This window comes from Ctenopharyngodon idella, chromosome 12 (assembly GCF_019924925.1).
Source record: "Ctenopharyngodon idella isolate HZGC_01 chromosome 12, HZGC01, whole genome shotgun sequence".
Lineage (NCBI taxonomy): Eukaryota > Metazoa > Chordata > Actinopteri > Cypriniformes > Xenocyprididae > Ctenopharyngodon > Ctenopharyngodon idella.
The window spans coordinates 1007434-1027798 of NC_067231.1; the positions used below are offsets into that span (position 1 = coordinate 1007434).

Genomic DNA, 20365 nt, shown 5'->3' on the forward strand with positions numbered 1-20365 from the left:
GTCAAGACATGGCGAATGTAGACCTGTGAAAAGATTCTTGATATCTTAAACACTGTTTCCATGGCAATGCATCAAGCTTTAATATTCATTTTGGATGCTTTTGAGACTCTTCGCATGCTTCAAATTGCATGAAATTCGATACACGTCCGAGATGTCAGCCAGTTGACATGGGCGAAATCAAAGTGGATTCGCAGCGCTGAAAACAGCGTCTTCTCAACATGAACAACACGAACCAAACTCTTCCAGTCTCAGATACAATTACAGTGTTTGAGGGCGGGCAATATAGACTTTGTTAACGGGCAGCCAATGGGCTGGCATTATGCAAATTTGTTACATTTTTGTAGGTTTGAAACAGGACGTGAGACTGGAGTTGCTGACGACTCGTTTCAGCAGTTCAGAATCAATTCTTTCTTTTAGGAGACAGTAACTTTATTTGTCATGCACTTTGATCTTTTAAATTTTACAGATCTTTTACATTCACAAACAGCTATTATACAATCTGCATGAAAGGGAATATTTGAAAAAGCACAATGAGATACTTTAAATAGTGGTCGACCAATATCTTGCCAAGGCCGATATTTGGCATTTTTTTAATTATTAAACATATATTTTATTCATGTTTTTAACTGTTTCTTTATTTGTGAAAAAATACAATAGGATTTCAGAATCAAGAAGTTTCTATCTAAAGTATATGTTTACAGATTTAGTTCAAAAATATTTTTTGCAATTTCACTCTCTGACAGATGACGGCGCTGATGGAAGAGCAGAAATGCAGCGGTTACCCCGGTAACTCCTGTAAACAAAGCAGCTGCAATGTTTTAAACAACCATTCAGATTTTTGTATTCCCTATCGTGTTCATCACAGTACCAAATACTTAATTTTTTTACATATTAATGTATTTTCCAATTACTTTCTTCTAATTTAGTAAATATGTAAGATAAATATATTTTATTGCAGCAATTGTTATGCATGTGTTATTTACTATCTTTAAAATTAAATTGTGTGAGATCACATTTATATATCGGCCACCCAGCTCTGTAAGACATCTGCAATCAAAACACCCATATCAGTCGATCACGACCCATAAATACATCTTTAAAACAACAGAGGATACCTGGGGACCAAATTTAGCCTCTTTCCTCTTTGGAAGAGGTGGGGGATTGGAAGCAAAACAAAACACAGCTGTGACTCCAGCATGTGATCCACGGAGCCGGGAGAGCAGCGGCACACCCCTGCGTTTTCCTCCACACATTGAAGGGCCACTTCCTCTCTCCAGCTTCGCGCCTAACCCAACGGCCCGACCGGCTACATCACGTTTAACTTCCAATTTCCTCCCAGGCTGAAGCCGGAGGGTCGGCCGGCTCCCAGCGGTCCACTTTATCCCTGCCTCCCCCTCAGTCCTGGACGCACTCGCCCTGAACTTCCACCCCCCACCTAAACATACCCAACACCCACCCCGGGCCGAACCGCAGCTTCAGAAGTGGGATCGACCTTTGGGAAACTCTGCTCCACTTTCCCAACACGCACTTCCTTTCACAAGCCCCGTCCCTCCCGCTCCGTGTCACTGCATGAGAATCACACTGGGACGCTTGATGCAACTTTCCATTTTTAACATGTGGGCTGGATATTAAAGTAAAAGACAAGTTTAAAAGCAAGACAAAATGCAGGAGTTTCAACTTCGATGCACAAGTAGCTCATCTCTTTTAAATGGACAACTGCTTTCTCATTTAGCCTCAGTGGCCACCGTGACTTCAGGTGCAGCGCAGTGTATGGAAATTGTATGAAAATTAAATCTTGAGGAAGTGTTACACGACAGGACAAAGCAATATTGATAAGATCCACCTTTACGCTAAATGTATTTAAAGCTTCTGGAACTCATTACTAAAGCATTACGATTTAATACAATATACTAAAATGTTATGTTTACTATAGATATAATGCAATATTGATTGACAAGAGTTTGTTACTACCACGGTTTGCGATGGGAGAATACGATAGAGGAAGCTCCCGCAGCATTGAGATTAACGGAAATACAAATCCAGTCGGCATGAATGGAGTCAATTCCACAGAGCTCGCTTGAGAAGTCAAAGAGCATACTTTAAGAAATAAGTCTGTGAAAATTACAGTATTTTGAAAGCCTTTTACCCCCTGGGTAAGTCAATGACTGTGTGCTGCCAACATTTCCTCAAAGGAACCATTTGGCTCAAACATCAACGTGTACTGTAACATTCCACTTCCTCTGCGAGTTATACAGAGGAACAGATAAGGTAACTAACTTGTGGACATATATATGTTTTGCATATACATTACAGATCCAACATGGTCAACCTTTTGGTGAAATGAATGAAAATTCTGTCATTAATTCCTCACCCTCATGTCTTTCCACACCCGTAAGACCTTCGTTCATCTTCAGAACACAAATGAAGATATTTTTGATGAAATCCGAGAGGTATATGACTCGTCCATAGACAGCAATATAATCAACACTTTCAAGGTCCAGAAAGGTACTAAAGACATTACAGTCATGTGACTGCAGTGGTTCAACCTTAATGTTATAAAGAGACGAGAATACTTTTTGTGCGCAAAAACAAAAAAATAATGACTTTATTAAACATTCTCATACGTTGTTTACGTCCAGCACTTCCAGTTTCTACATCAAAATGCCGACTCATTATTGGCCGGCTCCTGCGTCAGCGTCACACGCATGCGTCGTGCTGATCACATGATCAGCTTTGGCCAATACTGAGCCGGCGTTCAGACGTAAACACGGAAGCTTCACTGTGTTACTGCGTCACCTGTGTAAGATAATGACGGGGAAGAGAAGAGATTGTTGAATAAAGTGGTTATTTTTGTTTTGTTTTTGCACACAAAAAGTATTCTCGTCTCTTCATAACATTAAGGTTGAACCACTGCAGTCACATGACTGTTTTAACGATGTCTTTAGTACCTTTCTGGACCTTGAAAGTGTTGATTATATTGCTGTCTATGGACGAGTCATATACCTCTCAGATTTCAAAAATATCTTAATTTGTGTTCTGAAGATGAACGAAGGTCTTACGGGTGTGGAACGACATGAGGGAGAGTAATTAATGACAGAATTGGGTGAACTAACCCTTTAAAAATGAAATTAAGTGGCACTATCTCTCAATTTGGAAAACTATGGTTAAGATAAACTAGTTATTCACTAATCAAGACAAACAGTTTGAAAGGACAAAATCATTCTTAGCAAAATGGATGCAAACAACTGAGATTGGAATATTCTGCTTTGCCAGATAATAAAAAAGATGATGTGGGAATATTAGATTTGATCTAGGAACAAATGGCACACCCGACAAATGTTTCGAATGTCACATTTTGATCCAACCTCACTGGTTCTCGCATGTCAAGCAATTTGTTTTATGTGAATAAAAGCCTAAATTAACTGTGTTCATCATTTTAAGTGAGTGTAGTCAGTGTCTAATCTGAACATTTGGTAATACTTGTGTCAAAACAAAAATAATAAACTGAAACTCTGAGGAAGATCGTTACACAATAATACCAGAGCTCTAAAGGGTTTGAGGTTGTAATGACCACTGGGTGATTTTACGGGATTAGTGAGTGATGTAATCCGTAACAATGACTCATGAATCTGGCACAGAACGGGTTAACTGCTGGTAATCTCACTCAAACCACAACACACACGCTGGAGGATGCTGACTGCGCTCGGCGGGTCTTATGAGTATGGGATCAATTAAAAAAAACACAACAAGCCCTTATGGTCTGAAACTTTTCCTCTCATCATTCTCTCTCAAGAGCTAAACATGGCAATAGGGTCAGAGTTTTTCATGCAATCAACCAAAACTTTCACTGAATAAGATAATTAGAGGGAGGAAAACGCATTGCATTGGTAAGAAAAGGCCATCAGTTCATCTCGCACACGCATCCAAAAACGTGGAGATGGCCAATTATTTCCCAACAGCAAAGTCATAAAGTACCTGTAATCCTGACCAATCCTTGACTTCATTAAAAGTTTCCTCTAAAGCGCTCTAGCGGAAAATAATGCATTCTTACATCTTAGAAATATTCAACTGGAAGGTTTTAGCAAGTAAACACCAACAAAGTTAACGGACAATGACCAAAGAGTGTGTTGAGAGCGACAGATCGTTTAAGAAGTTATACAGTGAATATAGTTATACGGAAATACAACGTGCAGTGAGCAATTACAGCAGGCAGCTGTTGTTTCAACACTGAAACGTCATTTAATTCTAAATGGATGTAAAATGGTTAATGTTCAAGATCTGTATGAACTCGTTGAAACAACGTTGCGCTACCAACGTTGACTCAATTTGCAAAATGGAAACAGAACAATTTAACCTTGATCCATGAAATGCAGGCTGGATATTTCTGCAATACAGCACAGCTGATTTGTTGCTTTTAATGTTTGCTACATATTAAAAACACATTTTCATTTATTCAACAAATTAACAGCCACCCTTTCACTAGAAGATATAGTTCCTGACAGAACAGAACAGAAAATATTCAGTGATAGGGATTATCACAAGAATGGAACGTGGTTTTGACCAATCAGAACTCAAGAATGGACCTCTGCTGGCTCCTGATTGGCCGATACAATGTTCCAAATGTTCCAAGCTGTTTACAACAACAGAAAACGCATTTAGAATAAATATATTAGATCAATAATACATTTTTCCTTCACAGTAAAAAGCCTTGTCGCAATCCCTATCATGACACTAGTTAATGTTAACAGGGCAAACCCTTTCTAAACAAAACAGGTTGTTGATTTTGCAAAAGGCTGATTAGTGGTCACTGCAAACTGATCAATACAGTGCTGTCAGCTAATGAAAATCAATGGAAAACATGGTCACTACAGAACAAACTGCATTTTTCAGAATGAACCATTTCACTTTTGTATGGAACCCTATTTGTGACACATAAACAGATTAATTATGATATAAAAAGTCAAAAATTATAAAATAAAGTCTAAAAAGTCATGGTTTTGACTATCAAAATTATGAGGTAAATCGAAATTGCCATCATATGAGATCAAAAAGGTGAAATTATGACATGAAAAGTCTAAATTGTCATACGAAGTAATAGAATTGAGATAAAAGTCGAAATTATGACTTACTAAATTACAATTAGAATTAAGTCATACTTATGAGAATGAAATCAAAATGAGATAATAGTCGAAAGTCATATTTTCAGCCCTTTATGTGAAATTCGATTTAGTATAAAACCATTTCAACTTTTCATCTGTCATAATTGGGATTACGTCATAGTTATGAGAAAATTAAGAGATTATACCAAATCACAATTAGGATTAAATCATATTTATGAGAATAAAATCAAAATTATGAGAAATGAGATATGTGAATTTCGATTTAGTATGTAACTATTTAAACTTTTCATCTCATAATTATGACTTAGCATGTAGTTATGAAAATAAAATCTAATTATGAAATAAAAGTGGAATTTATGACTTACTAAATCACAATTAGGATTAAATCATAGTTGAGAGAATAAAATTGAAATTATGAATTAAAAGTCAAAGTCAACCTTTTAGGTGAATTTTGATTTAGTATGTAATCATTTAGGCTTTTCATCTTAATTATGACTAAGTATGTCACAATTAGGATTAAGTCAGTTATGAGAATAAAAGCAAAATTATGGGATAAAAGTCATATTTTCAGCCTTTTATGTGATTTTTGATTTAGTATGTAACCATTTTGTCTTTTCATCTCATAATTAGGATTACGTCATAGTTATAAAAAATAAAATCAAAATTATGAGAAGTCGAATTTATGAAATATTGAAATTATGAATTAAAAGTCAAAGTCAACCTTTCATGTGATTTTTGATTTAGTATGTAATCATTTAGGCTTTTCATCTCATAATTATGACTAAGTATGACATAATTAGGATTACGTCATAGTTCTGAGAATAAAACCAAAATTATGAGATAAGTCATATTTTCAGCCTTTTATGTGAATTTTGATTTAGTATGAAACCATTTCGACTTTTCATTAGCATGTCATAGGATTACATCATAGTTAAAAGAATAACATCAAAATTATGAGATAAAAGTCGAATTATGACTCGTCATAGTTATGAAAATTAAAACGAAATTATGAATTAAAAGTCGAAAGTCAACCTTTTATGTGAATTTCGATTTAGTATGTAATCCTTTCGACATTTCATCTCATAATAATGATTTAATATGTCATAATTATGATTTATTTTCTACTATGCTTAGCTTGTTCACAGAACCAATTCGAAGTGATGTGAGTGACTGAAGCGAGCGTTCACACCTGATTCAGATCCTGGTCCGTCAGCAGATGCAGCTCTCGAGGCTTGAAGCAGTTCTGACATTTGCTTTTGTTGAAAATGTTCGCTTGAAATTTCCTACACGTGTTTTCTTTTGCACTAGACATCTTATTCCTCTATTTGTGCGTGTTTTAAAAATCCCAGCAATGAAAAGAAGACAGAAGACAGTAATAATCCCGATGCTCTTTCATCCGATTCTTGACATACAAAACATGATCGGTAACAGCAGCTTTACGCCTCGATATCTTCTTTCTTTGCGAACTAGTCCAGCAGCAGAATGTGAGTAGTTTATATAAGCAGATCTCTAGTTAATGATGTGGTTGAGTTCATGGCCTGCCTCACAAAGCGACTCTCTAATCTCATTTCTGCGCGAATCAATGCTGGAATTGTGCAAGCGGTAAACAAAGCGATTATTTCACGTGTTCCTCCGGACAAATTAAGCTGGACCTTCTAGGAGGTGATGAAAAAAAACGGAAAAACTGGAGGTATATCCTGGTTTTTAATCCCAAAGGCAAATTCTCTCTCAGGCTCGAAGTTTAGTTAGCGTCAGTTAGCTCGCTAATGAAGCCTCTCCCGCTGCTCATCTAGCGGAGCTTTAAAAATCCCTCTGTTCCGTGAACCTGACATTTTAACCTCCGCCGGTACCGTACATGTCTTCTCTCAAACGTTACGTCTCCACGAGCTGCGACAAACGCATCGTTTAAAAGGTTTTCCAGGGCTAGCCAGGGTCTGTTTTCTCTCCCCTCAGTTCAGCTCGAGCTTTCCCAATGGAGGGAGGTCGCGAGCTCGCAGATTTGCTGCTGGAATTTCATTTTTATCTCGCGAGAGTTTAGAGCGCGAGAGCTGGACTGTCCCGAAGCGGAGATATCCACCCTGTGGTCACTACTGAGCATGCAGGACATTTCCTCATTGGCATGTACAAAAGTCGTAGTGATGATGACATACTAAATTATGAGGAAAAAATTGAAATTATGGCATTCTAATTCCTAATTATTTGGATAAAAAAATTTAAAATGTCAAAATTATGACTTTATATGTCATTATTATGACGTAGTATGCCATAATTTCCACTTTTCATCTCATAATAATGACTTAGCAAGTCATAATTTCTACTTTTTGTCATAATTATGACTTTTTAAGTCATAATTTTTTACTTTTTATGTCATAATTTCTACTTTTTGTCTCATAATTATGACTTAGTATGTCATAATTTTAACTTTTTTGTCATAATTTCATTTTTAATGTCATAAATATGACTTTGCAAGTCATAATTTCGACTTTTTTGTCATAATTATGATTTTTTAAGTTATAATTTTTACTTTTTATGTCATAATTTTGACCTTTTGTCTCATAAATTTGATTTAGCATGACATTTTGACTTTTATGTCATAATTATGACTTTTTAAGTCATAATTTTGACTTTGTCTCAAATTACTTTTCTCATTTTTGATTTTTATGTCATAATTGACAAAGTTCATTTCAACTTTTTTTATCTCAAATTTTCTTAGCATGCCATAATTTTGACTTTTATGTCATAATTGACTTTTTAAGTCATAATTTCTCATAAATTAGACTTAACATGACATAATTTTGACTTTTATGTCATAATTTTAACTTTCAGATGTGATAATTGTGACTTTTTGTCATAAATGACTTGTCATACTTTCTACTTTTTTCTCATATTTTTGACTTTTAAGTTATAAAAAACTCTTCATCTCAGAAATTTGACTTAGCATGACATAATTTCTACTTTTGGCATAATTATGACTTTTTATGTCATAATTTCATTTTTCATGTTATAAATATGACTTAGCAAGTCAAAGTTTCGACTTTTTTGTCATAATTATGACTTTTTAAGTTATAATTTCAACCTTTTATCTCATAAACTTGACTTTTTATCTCATAAATTGACTTTTTAAGTCATTTAAAGTCATCTCATTAATTTGACTTAGCACGTCATAATTCTGACTTTTATGTCATAATTGACTTTTTAAGTCATAAATGTGACTTTTTGTCTCATAAATTTGACAGCATGACATAATTTCAACTTGTATGTCATAATTAACTATTTAAGTCATAATTTCGACTTTTTGTCATAAATGACTTGTCATACTTTTCTCATATTTGTGACTTTTCATATTTTCATATCATAATTGACTTTAAGTCAATTTCAACTTTTCATCTCATAAATTTGACTTAGCATAACATAATTTTAACTTTTTAAGTTATAATTTTGACTTTTTGTTTCATAATTATGTCATAATCACATGTCATAATTATGATTTATCAAAGTGTAATATTCAGCACAAAAGGAATATACATTAAAATAGAATCTGAAGTAAAAGAGAAAAAATAATGCAGTTGTCAATTATGCAAATCAAAAACTTAAACCTTTCTCTACGCTTTCCTGTTATTTTTTATATAGAAAATATATACATACATTATATATACAAAAAAAAATATATACATTTCAATACAACATAATCTCTGATGGAATATTTGAATCTATACTGTATCTCATGACTTCATAACCAGAGAGTCTGTCTAGAGAACTCATTAAACAACATCAATTTCTTTTTATTCAGATCCATTCAAGAATATATTTTGCTGGATGAAGGTGTTTGACTTGACAATCTTCTTGTAAACAGGTGTCCCAAAATGAACATCTTACACTGCTTATGTAATCCCATAAATAACATGTCTATGGTGCATTTTACAATATTTTACATATGCATTATCAATAAAAGAGGTAACACTTTAACACGAAACCCTCTAGTAAATCAATGTTACTCAGTACTCAAATGTATGTATAACAAGGACAGCTTGAAATAAAGTGTAAAAATATGATTTTCTGCATGGAATAAAGAAGGAACCCAGTGTGAGATCAGCTGAAAGCCTCCCACATGCCTTCAGTTCTATTCTCAACACTCGGGTCTCTCGGCCATGTGCTATTAAAAGCCCATGATCATCCGGACGAGTTTCCCTGGCTGCGTCCGAATGAACGGAGACGACAGGCTTCAATCTGCTTAAACAACAGACATTTCCACTGAAGTCTGGCTTAACTCTTTACACACACTGTAAGTACACTGAAAATAACACAGATTACGGTCGTCTGCATGTGGCTTTGTGTGTTTGGCTCTATATATCAGCGGTTCAGTCTGTGACACTGCTGCTTGAGCTGGACTTGTTTTGTTAAATTGCTACAAAAATGTTTGTTGGTTAAATCACATCTATTCTCTTTATGCATGTCCAAATATGAGATTCTTGTGTGTCCAGTGTCAGTGACGAGAGCTATTTATAGAACGTTTCCTCAGCCCCACTTTTATGGAAACAGTGACACATGTTACTGTATACAGATGATCAGTCAGTCAGTCACTGCTCTGATGATTTAACAACCGTTCAGTGTTTTTTGTGTGACTTTATTCAATCATTTCTCATGACAAAAGCATTAGAGGCACTTGGACAGCATTTATAATTGTGAAGAATGAAACTCAAAATACCCCACAGATAATTTATTATAGCTTGTCAAATTTGCCCCTACTGTATTTGGGTGTGAGCAAAAACACGCCGTTTTTGTGTGTGTCCCTTTAAATGCAAATGAGCTGCTGCTCCCGGCCCCCTTTCCAGAAGAGGGCGGAGCTTTAACAGCTCGCGCTTCTGTCGCTCAACAACAACAAAGCTGGAGAATCTCACGCAGCCAAAATGACGAAAGTGTTCAGCCTTACATTGTTCAAACCGGAGTCGACACTGATGGAGAGACTCAGGAAGAAGTTACAACTTTTAGACGTTTCTGAATGGTTAGTGGATAAATTTATGTAGTTGCTGTGGAGTTGATTCTTCCTCTTCTCTAAAGCAGCCCAACATGGCCTCGCCCCCTTTGTTGTGTGTTCTCGGGGGCGGGGTTTATGTAAATTTTAGGGTTTGTGATGTCACTAACCCAGGAAGAAGCTCGTTGTAGTCCCTACCAGCCGTTTGTTGTAGTCCTTAAACAGTGATTTCTGTAAAAGAAAATATCTCTCTTTGCATTGAACTTTGAGCGTCGTAACTTTGCAGATGTTGTTTATGATCAAACAGCAACATTACACACTAACTAAAGTTAAAAAAGTCAAATCATAATCAACCACTCCTTCAAATGTAGTCAAGCCATAAATATTGTCTTTTGAAACAATGATACTGTCGCTGTTGAACAGAAAGCATGTGCTCGTCACACCTTTCACTGGTCTCCAGTTTAGACAGCAATGCATGATTTCAGGATCATCCCATGTTTTTCTTGTGTTTCAGAAGATGGGTGTCCCGTCTGTAATGGTGCTGCCCCTGCTGATCGTGGTTTTCGCTGGGGTTTACTACGTTTACAATGAGGTCATGCGCTTCATGTCCAAGTCCATGGTGCGGAACAAGGTGGTGGTGATCACAGACGCCGTGTCCGGAATGGGAAGTGGTAATGCTTCATTAATGGACTATTAATGACCACTAAATTAAACAAAGCCAGTATAAAACTGGGCTTCCACTCATTTTCTAGTTCTGATGCTGCTACACACCTAAAATTAAAGATTTCAAAAGGGTGTTTTCACAGCCACCATTTTAGGTTCCCAAGAGAAACCTCCAGTAAACAGACCGTAACCCTCTGGTGCTGTTTCTGTGGTGGTCAAAAATGACTGAATTTTTATTTATTTATTTTTTAAAGTAAATGAATGTACTATATTTTAGTTTGATAATGTTTTTTTTTTTTATTTAATATTTTGTACTTTTAAAGGATTTTGTGGTACTAAATTATATTTATGCAGTGGTTATAATCCATTTCTTGACCTTTTTGAGCATAGACCTGAAAATGAAATATCAAACTGTCATAAATCTCGAATGCTTCAGTTCAGTCTCTTCTTAAAGAAGACGCTTGGCAGATTATTGCTGATGTGAAAAAGTTTAAAAAAGTGAACTTAAAAAGGTATAGAATTTCACATTTATTGTTATGAAAAATGCACAAAACATTTTTTATTTTACATTTTTATATGAAATATATATGTTCCAAAACACATTTTACTCTAAAACAGTGAGAAAATCAAAGTCATAAGTCTAAAAAAGTTGTTCCAAAATTGAGGTTGATATCACAAAAAAAATGATCTTTCACTAAGATTATGTTTGACCGCAGTACCAAAAGTTTGAAATTTGCTTCCCATTGGGTTAAATGTTTGACCATCGTGCTGGACAGTTTTATTTAACCCAACTATTGTTTAAAAATTACTGTATGTCTGGCTTAAAATGAACCCAAAAAAATCAGACACATAATTACTAGAGGAAACAATAATAATCAAAAGGTGAACATTTATTAATAAGCAACCCAATCACTGGGTTAAAACAACCCAACCGCTGGGATTGTCCATTTTCAACCCAACTTGGGTTGTTTTTAACCCAGAATTTTTAAAGTGTATGGTGACACCTTTTAATAATTTCAGTAAGTAAGTTTTATGAGTACATTTTATGATGCTTAATAAAAATTAATTATGGTGCATGATAAAAAAGAAAATTCTCATTTTTTTTCTTCTTCCATGGAGAACACAGAACACAGTGTTCAGCTTTAGGCTGTCACGTCTCTGATGGTGGACAATATGAGAGTTATCCATATCTTTTGGAGAATGCATATATTTTCCGTACAATGAAAACATGCAGTGAGCACGGAGTGACAGTCTTTAAAAATGGCAAAAAACCAAAAAGCAATGAAAAAGTTGCCCGTATGACTTGTGCACTATATTCAAAACCTTTAGTTATTCACAGAAAATGTTGTTTTTCACAAATTACATAAATGCACAAGGCACGTCACAACATCAGTGACACCAAACACCATTGTTTGTCACGTCTCATAACTAATCATGCTTTTTTAATGCTACATTTTTTTTGGCATTTGTAACAATTTGATCTCATAAATAATTTTTGTTATTAATGGAAATTATAGTGAAGTGTTACCAAGACTTGTTATCAAAGCATACTGTTTAGAGTAAGCTTGTGTTCTATAAAGTGTGACAGTGTTCTTTTAATTCTTCAAGACTGGTCCTAAAGTCTGTTACATAAAAAGGCAGATCGGTCTCATTTGTATTGGAAAAGCGAGACTGATTTCCTCTTATGTCTGCTAGTTGGTCAAACTAGTTCTCAAGACAAGTTTAAGCAACTATACAGTATAGAGGGCAAAGACTAGTCCTCAATGTGCCTGAAAGAAAGCAGTTTAAGATTAGCAGAGCGCCACAGGACTGATAAGAAGTGAGCTGTGTGCTTTCTCACAACAGAGAGAGACTGATGGGATTGTGGCAGTGTTGTGATTGGCTCATCAGAAAGCGTTTGTTGCTTTTACAGGCATTCGTCTCTGAAAGGAACGAGCAGATAACACCTTATCATGTTTTTCTTTCCAATTTTTGCCCATCTACCATTCTTTCTGTATCTTTGGCCATCTACTCTTTACAATAAGACTCCATTTGTTAACATTAGTTAACATGAACTAACAATGAAAAATACGATGTCGCTAAAAACCAAAGTGAAACATTTCAGAGAGGAAAAAAATATAGCAATTAAGGGGCCAAGCAAGCAACAATGAGTAATTAAAGACATTTTTAGATTATTTTATTCAAAATAGCTTAAAAATCACAATACAATCACTTGTGTATGATTAAGTTGCTTATCACTTCTGACCAATAGGTGGCACTGTTTCCAAATTGATGTTGTGTGGTCAGTGTGAGGAGACAATGATACATACAAAGTTTGGTGTCAGTATGCCATTTTTTTTATATTAACATTTTTTTATTTCATTATAATCTTTGACCACAAGGTGGCGCTATCTCAATTTTTTTTGAGTTCCTTCAGGGCATGGTTCCATTGACCCATAGGCTATTGAGTTTCATTAAGATATGTTAATGCATTCATAAACTACAGCATTTTACAACAAAAAAATTCAAAATGGCCGACTCCCAAAATGGCCGACTCCCAAAATGGCCGATATGGGAAAATTGGGTATTGTTCAACACGGTATGCTGTACTGATGTTTTATGATTTTTGGTCGAAAATAGCCATTTTCATTTCTCCAGACCTGTAGGTGGCGATGTGCTGAAACGCTGCATGTAGTCTCAGGTCATGCTTGTGATGACATATACCAAGATTCGTCTCAATACGCTAAAGCTTTGCAGAGATTTATTGCATTGAGCCTCGAATCGAATTTGCCGTGCTCTTCGCCATATTCATTCGCTTGTTATTTGAGAACGGTTTGGTTTATCATAAAGCTTTTAATAACTTTGTGCCAGCATGGTCTGAAGATGATCTGAGCCAATTTTGGTGAAAATCGAATAAACTGTCTAGGACGAGTTTAAAAAAGTAGGTTTTTCGGAAGATTCAAAATGGTGAAAACTTTTTCATGACAGAAAATTTGTTTCTAGCGCTTACAGTTCAAAAGTTATTAGCATAAACATAAGTGCAACTCTGGACAGTTGGTGGCGCTAGAGGGATTGAGTTAGAGACTCCAAAATCGCTGTGGTTAACGTTCAGATCTGTGTGCCAAATTTGCGAAAGAAGAAAAAGAAGAAGACAACGACTTTACGACCATAAACAAAAGCTTAAAATAAAACTAAAAAAATGAATAAAACCCACAAAAATGTCTGCAGTTAGTAAAGAGAGCCAGTGCGTGTTCTTGCTTTTAGTCCAGCTGAACAAAACAGGTTTAAATTGGAAACCATGGTTTGCGATTAGACCAATATAAAAACGCACTATAAATAAATGACCCAATCTTTTTCAGTGTATCCTCTGTGTTCTCCGGTATTTTTATCCTCTGACTGGCTCTTGCTCTGTTGTCTGCTGTTGTTCAGAGTGTGCCAGACTGTTTCATGACGGCGGGGCGAGGCTGGTTCTGTGCGGGCCCAGCTGGGACAAGCTTGAATCTCTGTACGATTCTCTGTGCAGTGGATCGGACCCCAGTAAAGTGAGTATGGAAGCACAGAACTGGATCTGAACGTCAGACAGAAATCACACGAACTGCCTCATGTTGTCACTTTGATCACGCGGTCTCTTCACTTTCAGGGTGTTTATAGTTCAAACGTGTCTGTGTCTCTGTCAGCGTTTCTTCCTCTGTCATGAACAATAGCAGGATTTCCTGACAGCTGAATGTCCACGAGTCTCTTGAAACGCTGTTCCTCTCTGCTGCATCACTACAGTGTTTCAAACATCATGTTGACTACATTTATTTTGCCATAATCATACTGAGTAATGGATACAAGACAGTAAAGATTAAAAGCACTACTAATATGGTCAAAGAACACAGCAGAAAATTATTTCGCTCCAGTACAGATATCTAAATATCTACAAAATTAAGTATTTATTTTCATTTTTAGGTATATATATATATATATATATATATAAAATTAAATATATTAAGTTATAAAAAATTATATACATATATAAATATATTATTTCTTTAATGTAAAGTTTAAAATATTTATAATATATATATATATATATTATTTCTTTAATGTTTATTTAAATAAGTTGATAAAAAATTATATATATACACATACTGTATATATTAACATGAATTAACTTAATTTTAAAATATATTTTAATTCATATTCAATATTTAATTCATATATAATAAAATATATATATATAATATTTATATTTATTTTTATATTTTATTTTATATTTTTATAATTATATTTTATATATTGCAGATATATATTTAATAAATTTTATATATATTTAATTAAATATATTAAGTTATAAAAAATTATATATATATTATTTATTTAATGTTTATTGAAATATATTAAGTTTAAAGTATTTATAATATATAAACAAATTATATATATATATATATACACACATACTGTATATATGAACATGAATTAAATACATTTTAAAATATATTTTAATATTTAATTTCTTATATTATAATATATATATAAATAAATAAATAAATATATATATATATATATATATATATATATATTTTTTTTTAAATAATTCTTAAATATATTTTAATTGTGTGTGTGTGTGCGTTTAATTAAATATTTTATAAAAATTATATATATATATATATATATATATATATATATACACACACACACACAAAATCTACAAAATGTTTGGGGTTGGTAAAATTTTTCACTGTTTTTGAAAGAAGCCTCTTCTGAAGTCTCTTATTTGATAAAAAATAAAAAAAATACAGTAAAAATTATAATATTGTGAAATATTATTACAGTTTAACCTAACTGTTTTCTATTTGAATATATTTTCAAATATAATTTGTTATTAAAAGTTTTATTTCTTTATATATATATAAATACGTGCTCATTTTCAGGCTTTAATGTGTCATCTGGTTTCCTACTAAACTTCTTCCTGTTTCAGACTTTCACACCCAAGCTGGTGCTGCTGGACTTCAGTGATATGGAGAACCTCTCGGACGCGGTCACAGAGATTGTCGAGTGCTACGGCTGTGTGGATGTGCTGGTTTGCAACAGCAGCATGAAGGTCAAAGCGCCGGTGCAGAATCTTTCCCTGGAGATGGACAAAACAGTCATGGATGTCAACTACTTCGGGCCCATCACGCTGGCCAAAGGTAGAGCGCTGTAGCAGTGGCGTTCGTCTGCTGGCAGGAAGAATGTTAAAGTGCTGCTTATTGTTGTTGCAGGTGTCCTGCCATTAATGATCACTAGACGGACAGGTCAATTTGTGTTGGTCAACAGCATCCAAGGGAAACTGGCTCTTCCATTCCGAACCTGCTGTAAGAGTCCCTGACAAATGTTTTTCTTGTAGTGTCTTGCCTTAAAGTTGATTTGACTTCTGATCAAATGTGTGTTGAAGATGCTGCCTCCAAACATGCGGTGCAGGCCTTCTTTGACTGTCTGAGAGCGGAGGTGGAGGAGTATGGGATCTCCGTCAGCACCATCAGCCACACCTTCATTAATGCGGTTGCACAAGACGCCACGCCCTCCAAAGCCCCGCCCACCAACCCCCTCTGGGCCTGTGAGTAACAGCCAGTCACTGACTCACTGTCATACAGCAGCAGAAATGTGCAATTAACCAAAATTAGTTGTTCATTTTGTAAAGTAAAAATGCTGACATACACCCTTGGATACACCTGGTTCCTGGCGTACACAGTACGCACCTTACTGAAAATGAACAGTAATTGAGTCACACACCTTCTGTTTGGTTTCACACCTTCGCTCTGGCCCAAAAACTTAGTGAGCGGCCTGTGTAGACAAGAATATACGGCATCATACTGCACAGGCGCTACAGAGCAGTTAGAAGAATGATTCATGATTTTCATTGAAGTATGCAGGAAAAAATGTGTGTCTGACAATTTGAGCATGAAGAAAAATCATGTTTAGATGATTTTTTAACATTTGGGCAGGTTTTGAAAAAGCAATGGCTGGAAAACAAATATCTATAACAAATTGGAAAAGGCAGTCCCAGAATGCACTGCGACAAGCTCAGTTAAAAGAATATTTAATTATTAATATTTTCCATTCAATTCTGACAGGTATTGATTAGCTGGTAGTAATTGACCCAATATTAGTGTCTTTTTATGTTTATTAGAGTATGATATTGTCAGTTTATTAACATGCTGAAATCAGATTCTATTGGAATCAGCAGTGAGTCGATATTTGTGTGAAGCACAGACTTGTTGTCTATGTAGAGCGTTCCAAATCAGACACTTATACGGTTTAATAGTGATTTGGATCCTGCCGGCCCAGATAACAGGCAACGTTCTCAGAATGTTCTTCCGGTAACGTTAATAGAATGTTTTTTCAAAGTTGTCTGGTCTTTAATAATGTTCTTAAAACTTTAGCACAAAACACTATTTATGCATCATTCATGGAACGTTTTTTTTTTTTTTTTTTCCCTGAAATGCTGTAGTTGGATGTTTATCTAACGTTTTTTAAATGTTACTTGTTTCAGAACATTCACTCTAAAAAATGCTGGGTTAAAAACAACCCAAGTTGGGTTGAAAATGGACAAACCCAGCGATTGAGTTGTTTTAACCCAGCGGTTGGGTTGTTTTAACCCGGCGATTGGGTTGTTTTAACCCGGCGATTGAGTTGTTGTAACCCGGCGATTGAGTTGTTTTAACCCGGCGATTGAGTTGTTTTAACCCAGCGGTTGGGTTGTTTTAACCCGGCGATTGGGTTGTTTTAACCCGGCGGTTGGGTTGTTTTAACCCGGCGGTTGGGTTGTTTTAACCCGGCGATTGGGTTGTTGTAACCCGGCGATTGAGTTGTTTTAACCCGGCGGTTGGGTTGTTTTAACCCAGCGATTGGGTTGTTTTAACCCGGCGATTGAGTTGTTTTAACCCGGCGATTGAGTTGTTTTAACCCGGCGATTGAGTTGTTTTAACCCGGCGATTGAGTTGTTTTAACCCGGCGGTTGGGTTGTTTTAACCCGGCGATTGAGTTGTTTTAACCCGGCGATTGAGTTGTTTTAACCCGGCGATTGGGTTGTTTTAACCCGGCGATTGAGTTGTTTTAACCCGGCGATTGAGTTGTTTTAACCCGGCGATTGGGTTGTTTTAACCCGGCGATTGAGTTGTTTTAACCCGGCGATTGGGTTGTTTTAACCCGGCGATTGAGTTGTTTTAACCCGGCGATTGAGTTGTTTTAACCCGGCGATTGAGTTGTTGTTTTATTTTAACAGTTTTTTTTTTTTTTAACTTGGTTTGTTTTTAACCCAGCATTTTTAGAGTGTTCAGAGAACATTCAAACGTTACGTTAATGTTTGAAGAATGATAAAATGGAATGTTCATATAACCAAGTAAAAATGTTTTTAAAACATTTAAAAAACTTGATGTTTTGAATGTTCAGGGAACATTCAGAATTCCATAACTTAATGGGAACTTTAACAAAACGTTTTCAGAACATGTTTTTTTTGGCAGGCAGCAAGGGTGTTCACTAGGTTTTGAAACAAAGCCACTGACTCTGATCTGGTTTCAGACATCTCCAGCATGCTGAACACTCACGGCGTGAGTCCCGACAGTCTGGCCCATGAGATCGTGAGAACGGTGAACAGGCAGAACCGAGAGGTGCTGCTCGCCCACCCCGTCCCGTGGATTGCCCTCTACATCCGCGCGCTGCTGCCCAGCTGCTTCTTCGCCGTGGTGGCCGCTGGAGTGAAGGACGGAGCCATGACCGAGCAGCTGAAATAGACAGAGAAGTCAATGAAAGAGTGTCCTCGACAGGGAGGATCTTCTCATGTTAAAATAAATAAAGCAAGGCACTACAGGTGAATAGGGTAAAGATTTAAATAATAGATCTCACCAAATACTTCCACAGGTGATTAAACACAGACAAGTGTTCTGTATCACAAGTTTCTGTAAATGATATGTTTAAATATGCAAATAGGGTAGTATCTAATTATATATGCACTCATTTGCATTCATTTCCAGAACAGAAATCTGAACACTGGAAAAAAGCTTTTTTGATTTTGTCAACATATGTTTTTCTCTTTTTATCACTGTCAAAACACGTCAAAAACTGCATTTTCACCATGTTTCAGGAGTAAAATGTTAAATAAATCAGGCAAAAGATGTATGAACAAACCTTCAGAATATAGATATGAATAAAACTGTAAAGTTTGTGTGAAGCTGCTGAAGTGGAGATTTTTGATTCCTTTAAAGATTGAAATCTACAGACGGAAAGAGATAAAGTGCAAGAAAAGAAACGTGCACTTAAATGTGCATTTTGGATGTTTAATTTCCACTCCTCTGAAAGAAGATGTAACGGAAGACCTCAAAACTGTTTTGATTATAGTGTCTCGCCTTAAAAAGCTTTTATTTTTGGTTTATTTTTTTTTAAGTTCTGTTTCGGAATGAGATTATTTTTTAATCTGGGCATTTAATGCAACATTCTTCCCTTAAAATGATCTTTAATCAAAATACAGATTTAAACAATAAAGCTTGTGCTGTGACTCCTTTGAATGTTGTTATTAGACATTATTATTCCAGATAACAGCTCAATGGCCTTATCTTGAATGCTTTAAAGTTTTAATGTAATGCCAAACTTAAAATCAAGCGACATGAATTCAGAGGCACTTTTCCTCATTCATCTCAATGGCAAAAAAGTGTCCCAATCAAGCTGAATTCATGTACACTATGAAGGACTCACTATCAGCACCTAGAGGCCACATCTGAGTAAAACACCAGCACTGTTGCACCTGAAGGTGGCAGTAACCTCAAGCCAAAGACATACAGATGAATGACATACAGCCATACAACACAGAGACATACAGTGCAAACATGTGCTTGATGAGGCGTACTGTAATTCACTGTGTCAGGCTTTCATAAAGCATATGAATAATACATGTAATAGATGTCCATTATATAATTAAACTACAATGTTCATGTGTTATTGCCATACGTAAGGGACATTTCAAACACACACACACACAGACACACAAGGTTTAACAGGAATATCATTGTGTTATTATTTAATAGACAGTCAACTGAAACTTATCTTTAAGTATTGTTTGAATGAGAAAATTGTTAATGGCTAAAGTAATGCTTTCAAAACAAATGATCTATATATTTATATTATGACTTTACATTTTTGTTTCAAACTGATTTACTTTTATAGCCGAGAAGCCTTTAATAGTCAGTTTAATGGCAGGTGATAACATGCAGTGCTATTGGGGCATGTTGTCACAAAAGGCCAATGAACAGTATCTCTTGTTCTGAGAAATAACGGTGCAAATATACAAATGCTTTTTAGTAGACAAGACCTTAATGTATGTGTCTATACAGAAATTACCTTTCAAACATAAACCCACCCTAGGAAATATTCACTGGAGTAAAAAGTGTGACAACCTGCCCCTTACACAACTAACAAAAACATGTTCTAATGACGTTTTGCCCCATTAAGCTATGAAAATGTTATTTTTAAATGTTCTCTGAACGTTCAAAACATCCAGTTTTTTTTAATGTTTTGAAAAAGTTTTTTCTTGGTTGTGTGAACGTTAAGGGAACATTCTATTTAATCATTCCTCAAACGTTATGTGAACATTACTTTTGAACGTTCTCTGAAT

General features: G+C 35.3%; 2 protein-coding genes across 7 annotated transcripts in view; one reads left to right on the forward strand and one right to left on the reverse strand.

Moving 5' to 3' along the window:
* The window catches only part of mprip (myosin phosphatase Rho interacting protein), a 56132-nt gene extending 49013 nt beyond the window's left edge, over positions 1-7119 (reverse strand). For 2 of the 5 annotated variants that reach the window (XM_051914370.1, XM_051914371.1), the window contains exon 1: positions 6310-7119. In XM_051914370.1, coding sequence (XP_051770330.1) covers positions 6310-6432 — 123 coding nt within the window. In that variant the 5' untranslated portion in view covers positions 6433-7119. The remainder of the gene's footprint in view (positions 1-6309) is intronic. The other 3 variants (XM_051914373.1, XM_051914372.1, XM_051914369.1) reach the window with 2 other exon arrangements.
* A 2116-nt stretch (positions 7120-9235) lies between these two features.
* Positions 9236-19262, forward strand: dhrs7cb (dehydrogenase/reductase (SDR family) member 7Cb). Of its 2 annotated transcripts, none has more exons than XM_051915555.1 (7): positions 9236-9402; positions 10607-10763; positions 14164-14276; positions 15698-15908; positions 15981-16073; positions 16154-16315; positions 18280-19262. In XM_051915555.1, the coding sequence occupies exons 2-7, from the start codon at positions 10610-10612 to the stop codon at positions 18489-18491; spliced, it is 945 nt and encodes a 314-aa protein (XP_051771515.1). In that variant the 5' UTR covers positions 9236-9402; positions 10607-10609; the 3' UTR covers positions 18492-19262. The 2 variants fall into 2 exon arrangements, with proteins under 2 accessions (XP_051771515.1, XP_051771516.1); XM_051915556.1 differs by having other exon boundaries at positions 9242-9402; positions 10610-10763.
* Positions 19263-20365: the final 1103 nt, after the last annotated feature.